Genomic DNA, 14,011 nt, shown 5'->3' with positions numbered 1-14,011 from the left:
CTTAAACAAGAAGGCCGTAAAACATTACCTGCTTAGCACAACCATAGAACCGTCTACCTGTGTCTATGCCATCAAATGCAATGCACTTCTTGGCCTTAAATTGGTGAAGCTTGCATTTCATTTGTCGATCAGTCCATGACCCACAGAAGAAAGCATCAATAGTAGTCTCAGAATTTTCCTGCATTGACAAGAAGTATTAACCACATAGGAGAGGCGGAGAAGGGAGGATCTGAAATTTCAGTGCAAATCCTATTATCCAAACCCTAACCCTCACCAATACCAGTGGAGAATACATAATACATACCCACAAATCCGAGTCCATGCTCGTGTAGGTCAAACTCCTCCCCTCTGCTGTCATCCAGATTTCTCTAAGAAGCCAGGCGGCGGCGAGGTTGAGCGGCGGCGGCGCTGGGGGGGGGGGGGGGGGGGGGGAGAGAGAGAGAGAGAGAGCTTGTGTGAGGGGAGTGCGAGAGTGAGCGAGTGAGAGTGCGAGTGAGGAGGGAGCACAATTTCCTTTACGGGAACTTCCGACCGGCGAGGTTGGACCGGCCGTTAACATCACGCCGTCACAGTTGTCGGCACGCTGCCGATTTGCCACGTCAAAGCATGCTGAAAATTTTGATCGGTGTTTTTTGCGACTGTCAAAAATTCGGCGCGGTGCGATATGTCACCAATCGTAAAGTGGTGAATTTTCGCTAATCGTGATGCGAATGTGATGGTTCTATGGATTTAACTCGAAAAAATGCTAATATACTCAGCACATGGACGAACACGCCGAAGGCGCCAAGTGACTATGCGTGGTACATCAGCCTTTGCAACTTGAACCTGGAACATTTCACTCTGTCAAGATCTAGTGCCATGAAACCTATTGTCTCTTTATTTGTGAACAAGCATCCATGAAACTTTGACTGAAGTTAAGTGGATCAGGCATTTCCATAAAAAACTGCAAATGAATTCGAGGGTTGTGGCTAGGTCTTAGTCGACTGATATTTAACCAAGTCTTAGTCAAGTGACATAACATGCATGAAAAAAACTAAAGAAAAAAGTGCACGGATCTCAATATAAGATCTCATGGATATAGCATTGACTAAGACTTAACCAAGTATCAGGCCTTCTTTGGTTCGTAGGATAGGAATTTTATAGGAATAGAAAAATCAAAGGAAGTGAGATGATATGCATCTCAATTCCTATAGAGAAAGAGATGTTATTTGGTGCATAGGATAGAATTTTTCCATTGAGTCTAGGCTAATGTTTTTTTCGAGTGAATTCTGGTTTTTACCCCCTATTTTGATATTTTTGACAATAATTACCCTATTTAGCGAGATTTCATTCGTTTAACCCCATTTAGCAAAAATGTTGCCACAATTTACCCTGTTTAAAATTTTGTGAGCATTCTGACCGGTCAGTCATAATTGTTAGGTTCAGCTGGCATGCCACGTCAGTGGTTTTTCCTGGCTATTTTTCTCACTATGGAATTGGGCCGCGCAGCTTCTCTCGACCGGCTCGGCCCGATGGAGGTTGCTCGCGTCGCGTCCAACACATCACGCCCAAGTCGGTCGCGCGCCACGCTCGTCTCCCGTGGATTCTCATTTGCGTTGCTCGCCCCTAATCAAACATGCAAACTGATTTCCATATAAGCATCAAATTCCTCTAGCATGTCCATCATGCCTGCATCATTTGTTAACTCAACCATAGAGTTCCCATTGGCCACCCTATGCTCATAATAAACGTTGTCCCAAGGGTTGGAGCCCAATTCCTTGATCTTCTCCTTTATATCAAAATAACTAATGAAACCCCTCTCAATCATCTCTGACTCTGGATTCTTGTATCCGCGGACATGTAAAATATGCCTAACACTCCACATCTTGGTTGCCATCCGCTTTGTGTAGGAAAAATAAAAATGAATTAGTGGCTGCAATCATAATCTACTCTAATAAGGTATACAAACATGTTTCAGCATGCATCGTAAGATACAAAGATCCAAAATTCCTTTACAGCTAGCAAGTAGCAACAGATGCTATCACTTGTACACATGTATTAACACTCTTATATCAGTAACAATTACTCCTATAATTTATTAAATGGTAATATGCCATGCTGATCAAGTATAATCATCCCATCAGAATACTTCAAACAGGAAACAAGTTAAGTAGGGAGAAACATAGGCAGGAAAAAACTGTCGACGTGACATGCCAGCCGGTCAGAACGCACACAAAAATTAAAACAGGGTAAATTGTGGCAACACTTTTGCTAAATGGGGTAAAACGGATGAAATCTCGCTAAATGGGGTAATTAGTGTAAAAAAATGTCAAAATAGAGGGTAAAAACCGAAATTCACTCTTGTTTCCCTCTTTAATGTGAAGGATTAATTCCTATCCTACATAGGAATAGGAATCCATTCCTATAAACGAAAGGGCTTCAAAGAATTTTTTCCTTTTCAAATCCTATCCTATAGAGTTCCTACAAAATTCCTACAAACTAAAGGAGGCCTGAGTCGACTGAGGTTTTGCAAAACTGTTTGAGGAAATATCCGTTGCGTATGCAGACACCTCGAATTGACTCAGCTAAGGTGATCTTTCGGTGTGTGAGGCCTATCTTTCTTGAGATTCCAAGCTCATGTGGAGTGCTTTGACTTGAGGGCTGAGGCTGGAGTATTGCAATCCTCAGACAACCTGAGTTGGCTGCTGGTTTATGTGACTAATTATACATAGTTTGCCTCGTTTGACTAGATGCCGTTGACTATTGGCTCGTTCACTTGTGTATTCTTTTTATGCCGTTCTGCTCTGCTTTCTGAAGTTAAAATAGTAGTTAGTGGTGTACAAGCTTCCACCAGAAGTTAAATTTGCAGATCAAACTTAGCTGGTTAAATGGAGCTAGGAGGATATGGACAGAGTTCATAATGGTGAGCAGTGACCACAACCAAAAAAGAAGTTGCATACGTCAGGGATGATTCAGAATACAAAGACGAACCTTCATGCAGGCATGATGGCTAATTAAGCTGATCAGACTGAACACTCGCCATCTACTAAACAATTCAGAGTCTCAGGACTCTAGGCCATCAGGTTTCATGTTCCCTGCAGCAAAGGACAACCCACTAGCAGGAAAAATACAGAGCCTCCACATGCACAGACCAACGGCATCTAGCTAACATTTGACCCTGGAAGTTAACTAATCATCAATCAATCAAACTGTCATTAGGCAGCAGACAAGAAGATATATAGTAGTAGAAACAGCCACAAGATTCTCTCTCTCTCGCTCGCTCTCCCCCTTGTTTCATGCAGATCAAGATCCTCTGGTAAATCCCTGGAAGCCAGCGCTTTGCATTCATGAAGCACTTGCCTTTGGACTCATCAATGCAAGCCACATAACGCCTTTACACATCAATAAATTAATTAACAACGCTGTAAACTAGTACTAGCTGGTTTGCCATGCATGAGATGCAGATTCAGAGTTTTGTCTGTGCAAGATTTCAGAGTTTCAGAGATCTGTCCAGGCAGGAAGTATGCTGAAGCATCTAGCTCTTCCCCCCAAAGCATCAGGGTGATCTTGCCATGCGATGTGGGAACCGCACGTATTAGTTTATCCAGGGTGAGATTACAAGTTACATTTACCTTGGCACACACACTTGTGGCCAGATCATGTGTCACTCACTGGACGAATCTTGATTTAGTAGCAACTTGTCGATTTAACGGTTGAACCATTCATACTCAAAGCCCTAGCCTTTACTTTGGATCTAAAACAGTAGCAAAAATAATATAAAAAATAAAAAATGGAATCAAGGATATGTTTATCTTTCCTTTGAATTCCTGTCTAGGGTCCTACTTAGTTCTCCCTATCCTTCTGCTTGATTTCATCTCATGCATCTTCAGGTATTCAAGACAGCCCACATGTTCATTGATCATTCGTCTCTAGAATTCTACTTCTTCCTACCCATAGATGTGCAGCCTTAGTTCTTCAAGATTATGACTCTATATCCCAAGGAGAACGTAGTAGAGTATGGTGATCGGGAGCGCCACCAGCATTCCAAAAATAACCCTGAAATTTCAGAAACATATATGGAAAATTTTAGTAAAAGAAAACAGGTTTAGTTTTATTCAGATATATATTAGGAAAAGATTGAGGATGCAATAGCTAGCTTACGCTGTGCTAAGTATTTGAGGATGGCAATTGTACTCCTTGGCGAACACAAATGGAACAATTCCTTGTGGAAGTGCTGCCTGTTGAACAATCACATATTGAAAAATAAGATCATCATCTCAATAGATTCCACATTTATCAGAACCACTATTGTGTGCAAATTTAATTGGGTATAACTTTGGAGTTAAATTTAGATTTATGGTATAGTTTCTGTCCAAACCTGAACAATGGCAACATGTAGGAGCACTCCTCGGAGCCCCACGGCGATTGAGGTCGCAGCGATCACCGCCGGCCCAGTCAAGAACCTCACCGCCATCGCGAACGTCGCGACAGACTTTCCACAAGAGATAATCTTTGGTTGCAGAGCCATGAAGAGACCTGGATCAATTGCATGGGTTACCGTTAGCATTTCTTGGAGCAAATGAGAAAGAGAAGGGCACATAATCTGTTATGAATAGACAACAAAAATGTCAACGCTGTACCTAAGCTGAACATAGCCATCCCTAGACCTGCATCAGACAGGATGGATATGGACCCCTTGATTATTGTAGGCATCTGAATGTTCCACCTGAAATATTTTTGAAGAGGAGTTTGGTTACTTAACATATATTACTAGTCAAGTAGTATTTGCAATGCACCATCAATGTGATTAGAGACCCAAAGCTGTAGATGCATGTGCCCCTCTCTCCTAGAAATGCCCTCTGCTTCCTTGAAGTTTCCTTCAGATGCAAAATAAATAGTAGTACAATGATATGGATGCAGACATTATCTGCACGTACAGTGTGCACACGGTGCGTCGTGCATCAGCCGTAGATGAGAGTACATATTGTTGTTATTGGTCATCATGTCATGTGTGCAACCGATCTGGAACTCTATGGATGCAGACAAACACGGCATCCGCATGCAGCTGATTTTCTAGATTTGCTCTGCTGCTACAGGGCTCCAGGTCAGGTCTTGCATAAGACCTGCATCAGCAGCTGCACCATGCATGTGCCGGCCGGCGGACCAGATCCAAGACCGACGTGATTATCATGTGCTCTCACATGCATCCATGGGACAATTATAAGCAATCTAATCTATCATTAGTGTATAGTTAATGGAGAGCAACAATGTCAATCTAGCTTCGAATCCAGTTTAGCAAACTAACTTGATTTTTGTACACAAGCTAGCACTTGTGAGTTCTGATGCATGCATCCAAAGTGAATTGATGGACGGATGCAGTTTGTCACAGAGTGATGGGATTGTGATTGTACCTGAAGGAGACGAGTGACCAGACGAGGCCGATGAGGCTGGAGTAGGTGTTGGGGTTGCGGATGAGCTTGCGCCACACCATGATGAGGATGAGCCGGGTCATCACGCTCGCCGGCGGCATCGGGTGCGCCGCCTCCTCCAGCCCGGGCACGTCGGCGCCCTTCTTCCGCGGCGCCACGTAGGGGGACCCCGACACCGGGAACTTGGCGCCCAGCCCCGTCGCCGGGCTCTTCATCATGCCGTCCTCGATCTCCACCTCCACCGCGCCGCTGCTGGCGTCCTTCTTGAGCACCGGCGTCACCGTGCCGCTCACGCCTGTAGTGTCAGTGTGTGTCATGGTGTGATGCATGGTTGCAACTCTGATTTGGACGGGGGAACAGCGTGTTTTTAACGTACCTCTGGGTGTGGCGCCGTCGCGTGGCGTGGCTGCCGCCGGCGGCGCGGCGGCGAAGTCAGTGGACGCGGCATGGTTGACGGCGTTGCGGAGGTTGGCCTCCGACACGGGCGACGCGCTAGAGCTCCACACGAACATGTGCAGCTCCTTGTTCGAGTTGGAGTTAGAACCCCCAAGCTCCTTCTTCCTACTACACATTATCCAAAGGAATCCCGAAGTCAACTCAAGATCATCCAACACAAGATCCAAACAAGAACTAAAGACAATTATTCATGTTCATGGTTGCATCTGGGTGTCAGTGACACGTACCGTGGCGCCGGCATCATCATGCCGGGGTTGGGCGCGGGGTACGGCGCCGCCGCCTCGCCGCCCTTGAACTTGTTGGCGACCTGCTCGTCAAGCCCCTGCCCGCGCGCACCACCGCCGCCGGCGACGGGGGGCTGGCCCTTGGGACTGGCCAGCTTGCTCCCGTTGAACATGGAGTAGAAGTCGGACTGGTTGAAGCTGGACTGCCGCGGCGTGGGCTCCCGCGACGTCTGCAGCGAGTAGATCTCCACGCCGGTGAGGTTGGACGCGCGCGGCGTCATGGCGTTGGACGCGCCGCGGTAGATCCCGGAGCGCCCGGCGCCGTGACCGCCCGTGGTGGACCCCGACGCGGACCGCCGGATGACGACGTGGACGCGGCCGTCGCGGCCGACCTCGGCGTCGGCGTGCAGCGCCTCGCGGCCGTTGAGCGAGACCACGTCGGAGTCGACGCGGAAGGAGGCGATGCTGGCGCCGACGTCGGGCGGGAACTGCTCGGAGATGAGCGCCTTGGCGCCTCGGTACTCGAAGAGGAAAAGCATGAGCGTGTACCAGATGACGCTCTGCAGCACCACGATCTGCACCATGAGCGACCCCGAGAAGTCGCCGTACATGGCGCGCAGCAGCGGGATGCCCATCACCAGCGTGTTGGGCAGCGTCGCCAGGGAGAAGAGCGTGATGGTCCAGTCCAGCGACGACGCCTCGCCGGCCTCCGTGCCGCCGCGGCACCGGTACCGGGACAGCACGTTGTGCCACACGGCGAGGGCGGCCAGGATGACGAGCTTCTGCAGCGAGTCGGCGGCCAGGAAGCGGTAGTCCATGGCGTAGGGGTCGTTGGTGGAGATGAAGTGGAAGGAGAGGAGCGGCACCGCGAAGACGGCCACGAAGCGGTTGATCCCCGAGCACTGGTCCGGCGTGAAGATGCCCCACCACCGCACCGACCCGTACGCCATGAACATGGCCACGTACAGCGGCACCACCGCCGCAAGCACGTCGTAGATGTCCTTCCCGGTGATCATCGCGGCCGACGAGCTAGCTAGATCCCGACGGTTCCTCTTGGGATCTTGTCTCTGTGGAAGATGCTGAGTGTGGGAAGAGAAGTAGAAGGGTGGCTATATAGCTAGGAGAAGATCGTTCAAATGGTTGTTAATTAAGAGAGTAGTGGTACGTGCCCTACACTGGGCTTAGATTATGCTAAGCATGGTGCATGTGTGCGGGGAAAGATTCCAAGCTAGGGGACAAGGCACGTACACTTGCACACATTCAATATATTGGTTTTTCTTTAGCTATAATTTCGTTTCGTTTCGTTCTGGCGGTGATCAAGTGTATAAACACTTCTACTAGCTAGGAAGGTTGTGTAGGAGACATGAAGACTAGCTAGGCTTCCTAGCTGGTTTTTCTCGAGGTTAGCGGCAATGCGAACCGCAAAACCCTAGCCGCCGCCTATCGTGTACCCCTCATCGCCGCCAGGGTGCGGCCGCGGGGAGGTTCTGAACTCTTGACCAGAGCGCCTACTATGGAGGCGCTGGAGGGTGGTTGTGCGACGTCGAAGGAGATGGGCGCTAGAGGGTTGTTGTGCGACGTCGAAGGAGATGGGCGCTCGAGCCGGGGTCTACGTCAAGTGCGTGAGATGGCGTTGTTGAAGCCAGTGGCGCTCTTCATCGGTGCCCCGGCATGACTAGATCACCAGAGAAGAGCGTGTCGGTTCATGGCTCTGGACAGCGGTGAGCTCGATATCAGACCCATATCTGTCGTACATCAACAATAAGGGTCTTGGTCTTTGTTTTGAGGCGGAGAGATGGCGGTGTTGGAATAATGTTCCCCCCCCCCCCACCCCCCAATTTCCGTTATGTTGGTGTGCTTTGCGCCGGAGGAGGGCTTGTGGAACCATGTCTCCGGCGGGTCTTTCGTGATCAGGTCCGTTTAGGTTTCTAGTGCATCCGCCTGGATTCGGCCAGTTTTCATGATCTTCGGAGCTCCTACGGTTCCTTATCGGTGTTTTGTTTTCTCAGGTCACATATCGCGGATGTCGTCGTCTCTTGGTTTGCATTGATGACTTCCATGTCACTGCTTCTACAAGCTCTTGAGTTTTAAAATGTTTGCTCTGTCAAGGGGAGGCCCAGAGGCGACCTCGAGCTATGCTCTCCAACATCCGCAAGATTTTGAGCATATTTTTTTTCTGTAAGGGTGTGTTTGTAAGGAATGTGATACTTAATATATGGTCCTAGACCTTTTCGCAAAAAAAGGAAACAAGTTACCCGGCGTTTTTTTCTTGCCAAAATTTGTCTTGTTTCAGAGAGTTTCGTAACGTTTCATCGTGGTTTTCTCTTGTTTCAAAGTGCATATTCATCGCGTACCAACAGATAAGAGTGCACATATTTCAGATTGAATTTACCGATACACAACATACACAATGAAACATTTAGATACATGTTGAACAAGGAAAAAGAAACTAGTAATGTCCAGGGGACAAGGTGCGTACACTTGCACGCATCGGACTGGTTTTGGTTTCTTGCGGTGATCAAGGAGTAGGGCATTATGGAGACCGAGCTCCATGGAGCCCTTTATTTTGAAAAATTCAAAATTTATAAATTTTGGTTTCAAAAAATTCTGAAAAAAATACACATGTATGCAAGGATGTAAAGTGTATGTGTGAAAATTTTCAGGATGAAATACCTTGAATTGCGAGTTGCACAAAAAAAACAAAATCATGGACTTTAAAGATGAACAGTACATATGCTAAAAAGCCCCAGATTTGTCTTTTTTGTGTAGCTCACGTTTTAATGTATTTCGACCTAAAAATTTGCACACATGTACATTATGTATCTAGGTATATGTGTATTTATTTTCAGAATTTTTTGAAACTTAAAAGTTTGAATTCTGAAGTTTTCAAATAAAGATCTTCATGGAGCTCGGTGTCCGTTTGGCATTTTCGGTGATCAAGTGTAAACACTAGCTACTAGGCTACTAGCTGGTTGGAGCCAAGCAGCTGCATGTGGGTGCGTGTGGATCAGGAGATGGATCTAATGGATGGCCGAGACAAGACTGAAGCCTCTAGATACCACTTGCCTAAGTAGGCTTGGCATGGACTCGGCACATAACATAGCAAGGTAGCTACATGTCCAGATACGACATTATGAGCGTACTACGTACTTTGGATGCATTGCATGAATTTGCCAGGAACGTAGGCCCCGTGAGCCGGCCAAGTCGTGTAGATTGTAGAGTCACGCAACCTTCGAAAAGTCTAGGGGGCGTGCATGATTGCCCGCGTCTGTTTAGCCGAGTCGGGAAAAGGCGTGGCTTGGTTTGGTTGCTGTCGTTTGTGGGAGTCTGCACGAGTGACCGAGGACACAATAATGCGGCCTGGTGATCCATGTGGTTGAGAGCAGATTTTGCATATCTGCGTATCAGATATCTCCCTGGTCCCCGAGAAACGGACGAAGCTGAAATTTTTGTTTCGATTTGGTATAAGTGTCTCGTGATTCATGAAGTAGTTTTATTTAGAAAAGAAGGAGGACATTTATGAAGTAGCTAGATCCCGCATGAGGGCATAATAAATTTTAAGTTTCAATGTGATCCGTGAGTCATCCCTTTTCACTGCATGAACAAAACAACACTCTCTCTGTTTATCTTTTCTTCGTGCTTTACTTTTTTTTCTTAAGTCAATTTTTTCTCAACCTTGGCAATATTGTTGCAAAACAACACTCTCTCTATGTTGCGTATAATTTTTCTTCATTTTACCTAGTTGCAAACATGGAAGTTTAATTAAGCGCGGGTGAATTTCAGCCTCAATATGGTACATGGTCAGCCGTGCGTAAACATTCTGTTATTTTTGGCCAAAATTTGAGAGCGGACGCACCTTCATTTTCTTCCCTTTCTATTTTATCTAGAACCTCTTGCTATTAAGTACTACTAGTGTTCAGTTGACATGTCAAATTTTATAGTGCTTCTTATGTTGTGTTGTGCTCTATCTTTATTGAAAAATTGCCTTGGATTATGCAGAAAATCATATTGTTTAGCTTGAAACTACCTCCAGATCGACTCAAAATCGTACACGCTGAGCACGAGCCACTTCCTATAGCTCGACATTGAGCGCTCGCTTGAATTTTTGTATAAATTAAGCTGAGCCTAGTCTAACTTGCTCGAACTTGACTCATTTGCAGCCCTAAGGGAAGGATATAAAAAATATAAAGTGCAATTGCTCAAAAAAATACTGCGAATTAACTCCCAGAAGATATGCCCGCTTCGAAAGTAGCCCGCAGAAAATCCCCGACACGTAGTGTCGTTCACGAGGTAGACCGGTAGAGAGAGTACTTTCTTCTCTTCTTCTAGGGTCATGCATGTGGTCAGAGACAACGGCCACAAGAACCTTTTGAGCAAGGTACTCAAGGTAAGCCTACTCAAAGCGATCACATCTTCCTGACGGTGATTAGTTTACTAACGTGTGGTCTCATGGCCATTTTTGACTAGCACTAAACAGTGCTCAGTTGATGACTTGATGCTCTTGCATGCCGTTAGAGCTGGAGCAGCTGGTTTTGCAGCCATGGAGTTGACATGAAGCGCAGGGCAGAGGGTGCGAATCCACACACCACTGGATGGGATCCCGGTTTGAGTTGACCCTCCAACAACCGTAGCAAGCACGAGAGGTGTGTCCGGTCAGACCGTGAGACCAACGATAACCTTCAGGCAGCCAAGTAATTAACTTGAGGTGTCATGTGATTAGCATATTTAACAGCGGCATGCCGGGTGCACGTCAGGCAACGCAGGCCCTCGGGACAGGCCGTGTCGTTGCCGCGGCAGGCACCCGCATGCAGGCGGTCACCGCCGCCGCCGAACACGGCCGCCGTTCTAGCTCGCTGCCGATGGACAGCCTGCGTGCGTGTACATGGGCTACGTACTTACGAAGTCGTCGTGAAGAAGAACGGCAAGTGGTCCGTATGTGCGGTGTAACGTTGGAGGTGTCTGGGTGGAGCTGGCGGAATCCAGATTCAACACGGCAAACACCAGTCGATCTGAGCAAAGTTTTAAATAGCCGGTCATAGCCCCTTTATAGCAATTTGAGTAGGGGTGTAGTTAAATGATACTAGGTTATAAGATTCATATACAATTGTCTGAAAAAGCTCTTAAACAGCTGGATATAGCCTTGCTATAGCTTATTTGAAGGACCGCCACTATTTGGCATAGCCCGCTATTTAAAATCATGGATTTGAGTAATCTATATGTATGTCAAACAAGCTTATGTGTGCCTTTGTAAAAAAAAACAAGTTCATGTGTGCCCTCCACACTCCAACCCTCACTCTTTCAGAGATCTAGATGATGTTTTTTTTTAATTTGTCTGTTTGAGATTGCTTTTACCATGCTTACCGTGTGGTAGATCGAGATGGTGTTATTAGAAGCTTTTGAATATTTGCAGCTTATATTTTACAGCACTTTAGTTGTATGTAAGTGGCCTGGAATTTATTTTGGGTTAGTTGTCTTTCATGGTATTGATTTCTGCTTCGAGATTAATGTTATATTTTTTTTCCTAGTCCATTATGTTTTTTTTAGTATGTGAGTTGGCGGGTACCCTATCTACTTGAATTTGAGCCGGCCCAAGTAGCACAGGCTCCCTCTTCATATTTTACCAAGGTTCTTTTTTTTTCGGTTGTTTATTTTTGTTAAATGTTTGCACTTTCTTTTCTTTTTTTCTTTCTTTTTTCCATTTTAGTTTTTCATTTATTTTTAATTTTTTTTCTTCCTTTTCTTTCTTTTATATTTATTTTATCATATTTTTAAATTTCTAACATTTTCAGAAATAGCAAAGATTTCTCTAAATCATGAATATTTTTTGGATTCACAAACATTTTTTGGAATCGTGAACATTGTTATTACACATTCTTGAAACTTTTTTGAAATTGTAAGATTGTTTATGCACTCACGAATATTTTTTTCAAATCATGAACATTTTTTGAATTCGAGACCATTTTTGAAATGTGATTTTTTGGACAAGTCCCGAATATGTTCTGAAATAATGAACATTTTTTGAATTTATGAACATATTTTTACAAATTAGCGAACATTTTATGAAATTTGTCTTCCGTGTGTTTTAGAATTTGCAAACATTTTTCCGAAACTTAGCAACATTTTTGGAAATAACCAAAAAATCAAATTCATAAATATTGTTAAAAAAGAAGACTTTTTAAATTCGCAAAGATATTTTGAAAATCACAAACATTCTTGAATTCATGAATATTTATTAGATTGGAGGAAAATCATTTCAAATTCCCAGCCTTTTGAAAAATGTTTTTAATTTTGTGAAGTTTATTTAGTTAGATTTTTTGTTTGAAAACGTGAACATTTTTTAATGAAGCAAGAAACAGGACGGCAGAAGAAAAATAACGGGAACGAAAGAGAAATAGGGGCACCCACCCGACACACGGGCCGGCCGAAAGCATGCAGGAGGGTGGCTGCGTGCGCGCGTCCTATGCTTTTGGCCGGCCCGTGTATGCGGGAGGTCCCTTGTTTTGAGCTGGATCTTTACGGGAAAACCTATTCGTTGCGCGCTGGTTGTCTTTATGGGCCAGCTCATTTTCCCGGTATTTTTCCTTTCGTTTTTCCTTTTCCTTTTCCTTTTTATTTTTTTCCTTTTTCATTTTCCTTTTTCATTTATTTTCTCTTTTCCTTTTTCTTATCACTTTTCTTATTTACTGTTTCACTTTTTGTACGATTTTTTTCCAAATTCGTGAACATTATTTTGTTCATCGAATTAAAAAAAATTGTCAACGTAAAAAAATGTTCCTCAATTCAAAAAATGTTCATCAAATTCAAAAATATTTCATCGGATTTACAAAATGTTCATCACATTCAAAAGTCGTTCATCCATCTTTTCAAAAACCATATTCTTGAATACAAATTTTGTTCATCAAGTTAAAAAAATGTTCACCAAATTCAAAATGTGTTCGTGAAAATACAAAAGATTGTTCATCATTATTAGAAAAATGATCATACAAAAATGTTCATCAAAATAAAAAGTCCATTCTTTTGAGATCATGGACATATTTTGGATTCTAGAACTGTTTTCGAATTCGGTGAACATTTTTTCTTGAATCCGTGGATGTTTTCTGATAATCAAAACTTTTTTGAAATCTTGAAAAAAAACCCAGGGGGCACCTCGCGCCCTGCATCCAAAAAATAGGCGCGTTGTGGACGGGGGGGGGGGGGGGGTGCGCTTTCGTTGTCCCAGAATAGGAGCTCCCAGTTTTTTCGACTAAACACATATTTGGGTCGGTCAATTTCTTAACGGACTAAAACTCATTACCTATGCGACCCATCCCTCCCCACTTTCCTATTTTTGTTTTCTGTTTTATTTGTGCTTCTAAACAAATCTTTTTTTATTTTTTATTTTTTAATATATAAGTCAATTTTTATTATATTCTCTTTTGTGGTTATTTTGAGATGTTGGATGAGTCTAGATGTATAAACAGAAATACTATAAAATATATGAAAAATGCATTGTTATATGATTGTTCTTTGCATACTACAGAAGCGTGCACTTTCAATGCGAAGTTGTGTGCAAGTTTATTTTTGTATTTTCATTTATGTTCTTCTTAAAGGTAATACCAATGTCACTAATTCATTGTTCCTTATAAAACAAACTTCATTATTTTGATTTTTTAGTTATTATTTTACTTTATTTCCTCTTTAAGGGAAATATCAATGCCACTAATTTATTTCTTCCTAGAAAATTTTGTTTTGCAAAATATCCACTATTATATGCTTATTCTAGCATATTTTAAGAAAAACTTATATTTTTTGTATATGGTACGCAGATTTGTCATTTTTTTAACTTTTTTATTTTCTTTTTTCATATAGGATATAATAATAATGCATCAATTCATTCATTCTTAGAAAAACTCATTAATTTGATCTTTTTTGTTTTTATTTCAT

General features: G+C 43.9%; 1 protein-coding gene across 2 annotated transcripts; it reads right to left on the bottom strand.

Annotated features, from left to right (window-relative positions):
* Positions 1-3,557: 3,557 nt before the first annotated feature.
* LOC123168350 (auxin efflux carrier component 2) lies at positions 3,558-7,326 on the bottom strand. Of its 2 annotated transcripts, none has more exons than XM_044586221.1 (7): positions 6,092-7,326; positions 5,785-5,969; positions 5,391-5,703; positions 4,620-4,705; positions 4,358-4,515; positions 4,141-4,217; positions 3,558-4,035 (listed from the first exon to the last, which is right to left on the bottom strand). In XM_044586221.1, the coding sequence occupies exons 1-7, from the start codon at positions 7,102-7,104 to the stop codon at positions 3,969-3,971; spliced, it is 1,899 nt and encodes a 632-aa protein (XP_044442156.1). In that variant the 5' UTR covers positions 7,105-7,326; the 3' UTR covers positions 3,558-3,968. The 2 variants fall into 2 exon arrangements, with proteins under 2 accessions (XP_044442156.1, XP_044442155.1); XM_044586220.1 differs by having other exon boundaries at positions 5,785-5,972; positions 6,092-7,317.
* Between the last annotated feature and the right edge of the window lie 6,685 nt (positions 7,327-14,011).

The sequence above is a fragment of the Triticum aestivum genome, chromosome 7D, assembly GCF_018294505.1.
Source record: "Triticum aestivum cultivar Chinese Spring chromosome 7D, IWGSC CS RefSeq v2.1, whole genome shotgun sequence".
NCBI classification, from domain to species: Eukaryota; Viridiplantae; Streptophyta; class Magnoliopsida; order Poales; family Poaceae; genus Triticum; species Triticum aestivum.
The sequence above is the reverse complement of the archived record's forward strand: the minus strand, read 5'-3'. Positions and strand labels throughout refer to the sequence as shown.

Coding starts and splice junctions, on each gene's coding strand:
- LOC123168350 (XM_044586220.1), bottom strand. CDS start 7,104: ATGATCACCGGGAAGGACATCTACGACGTGCTTGCGGCGGTGGTGCCG. Junction 4,706..5,390: donor TGGTCACTCGTCTCCTTCAG/GTACAATCACAA, acceptor AAAATATTTCAG/GTGGAACATTCAGATGCCTA. Junction 4,516..4,619: donor GATGGCTATGTTCAGCTTAG/GTACAGCGTTGA, acceptor CAATTGATCCAG/GTCTCTTCATGGCTCTGCAA.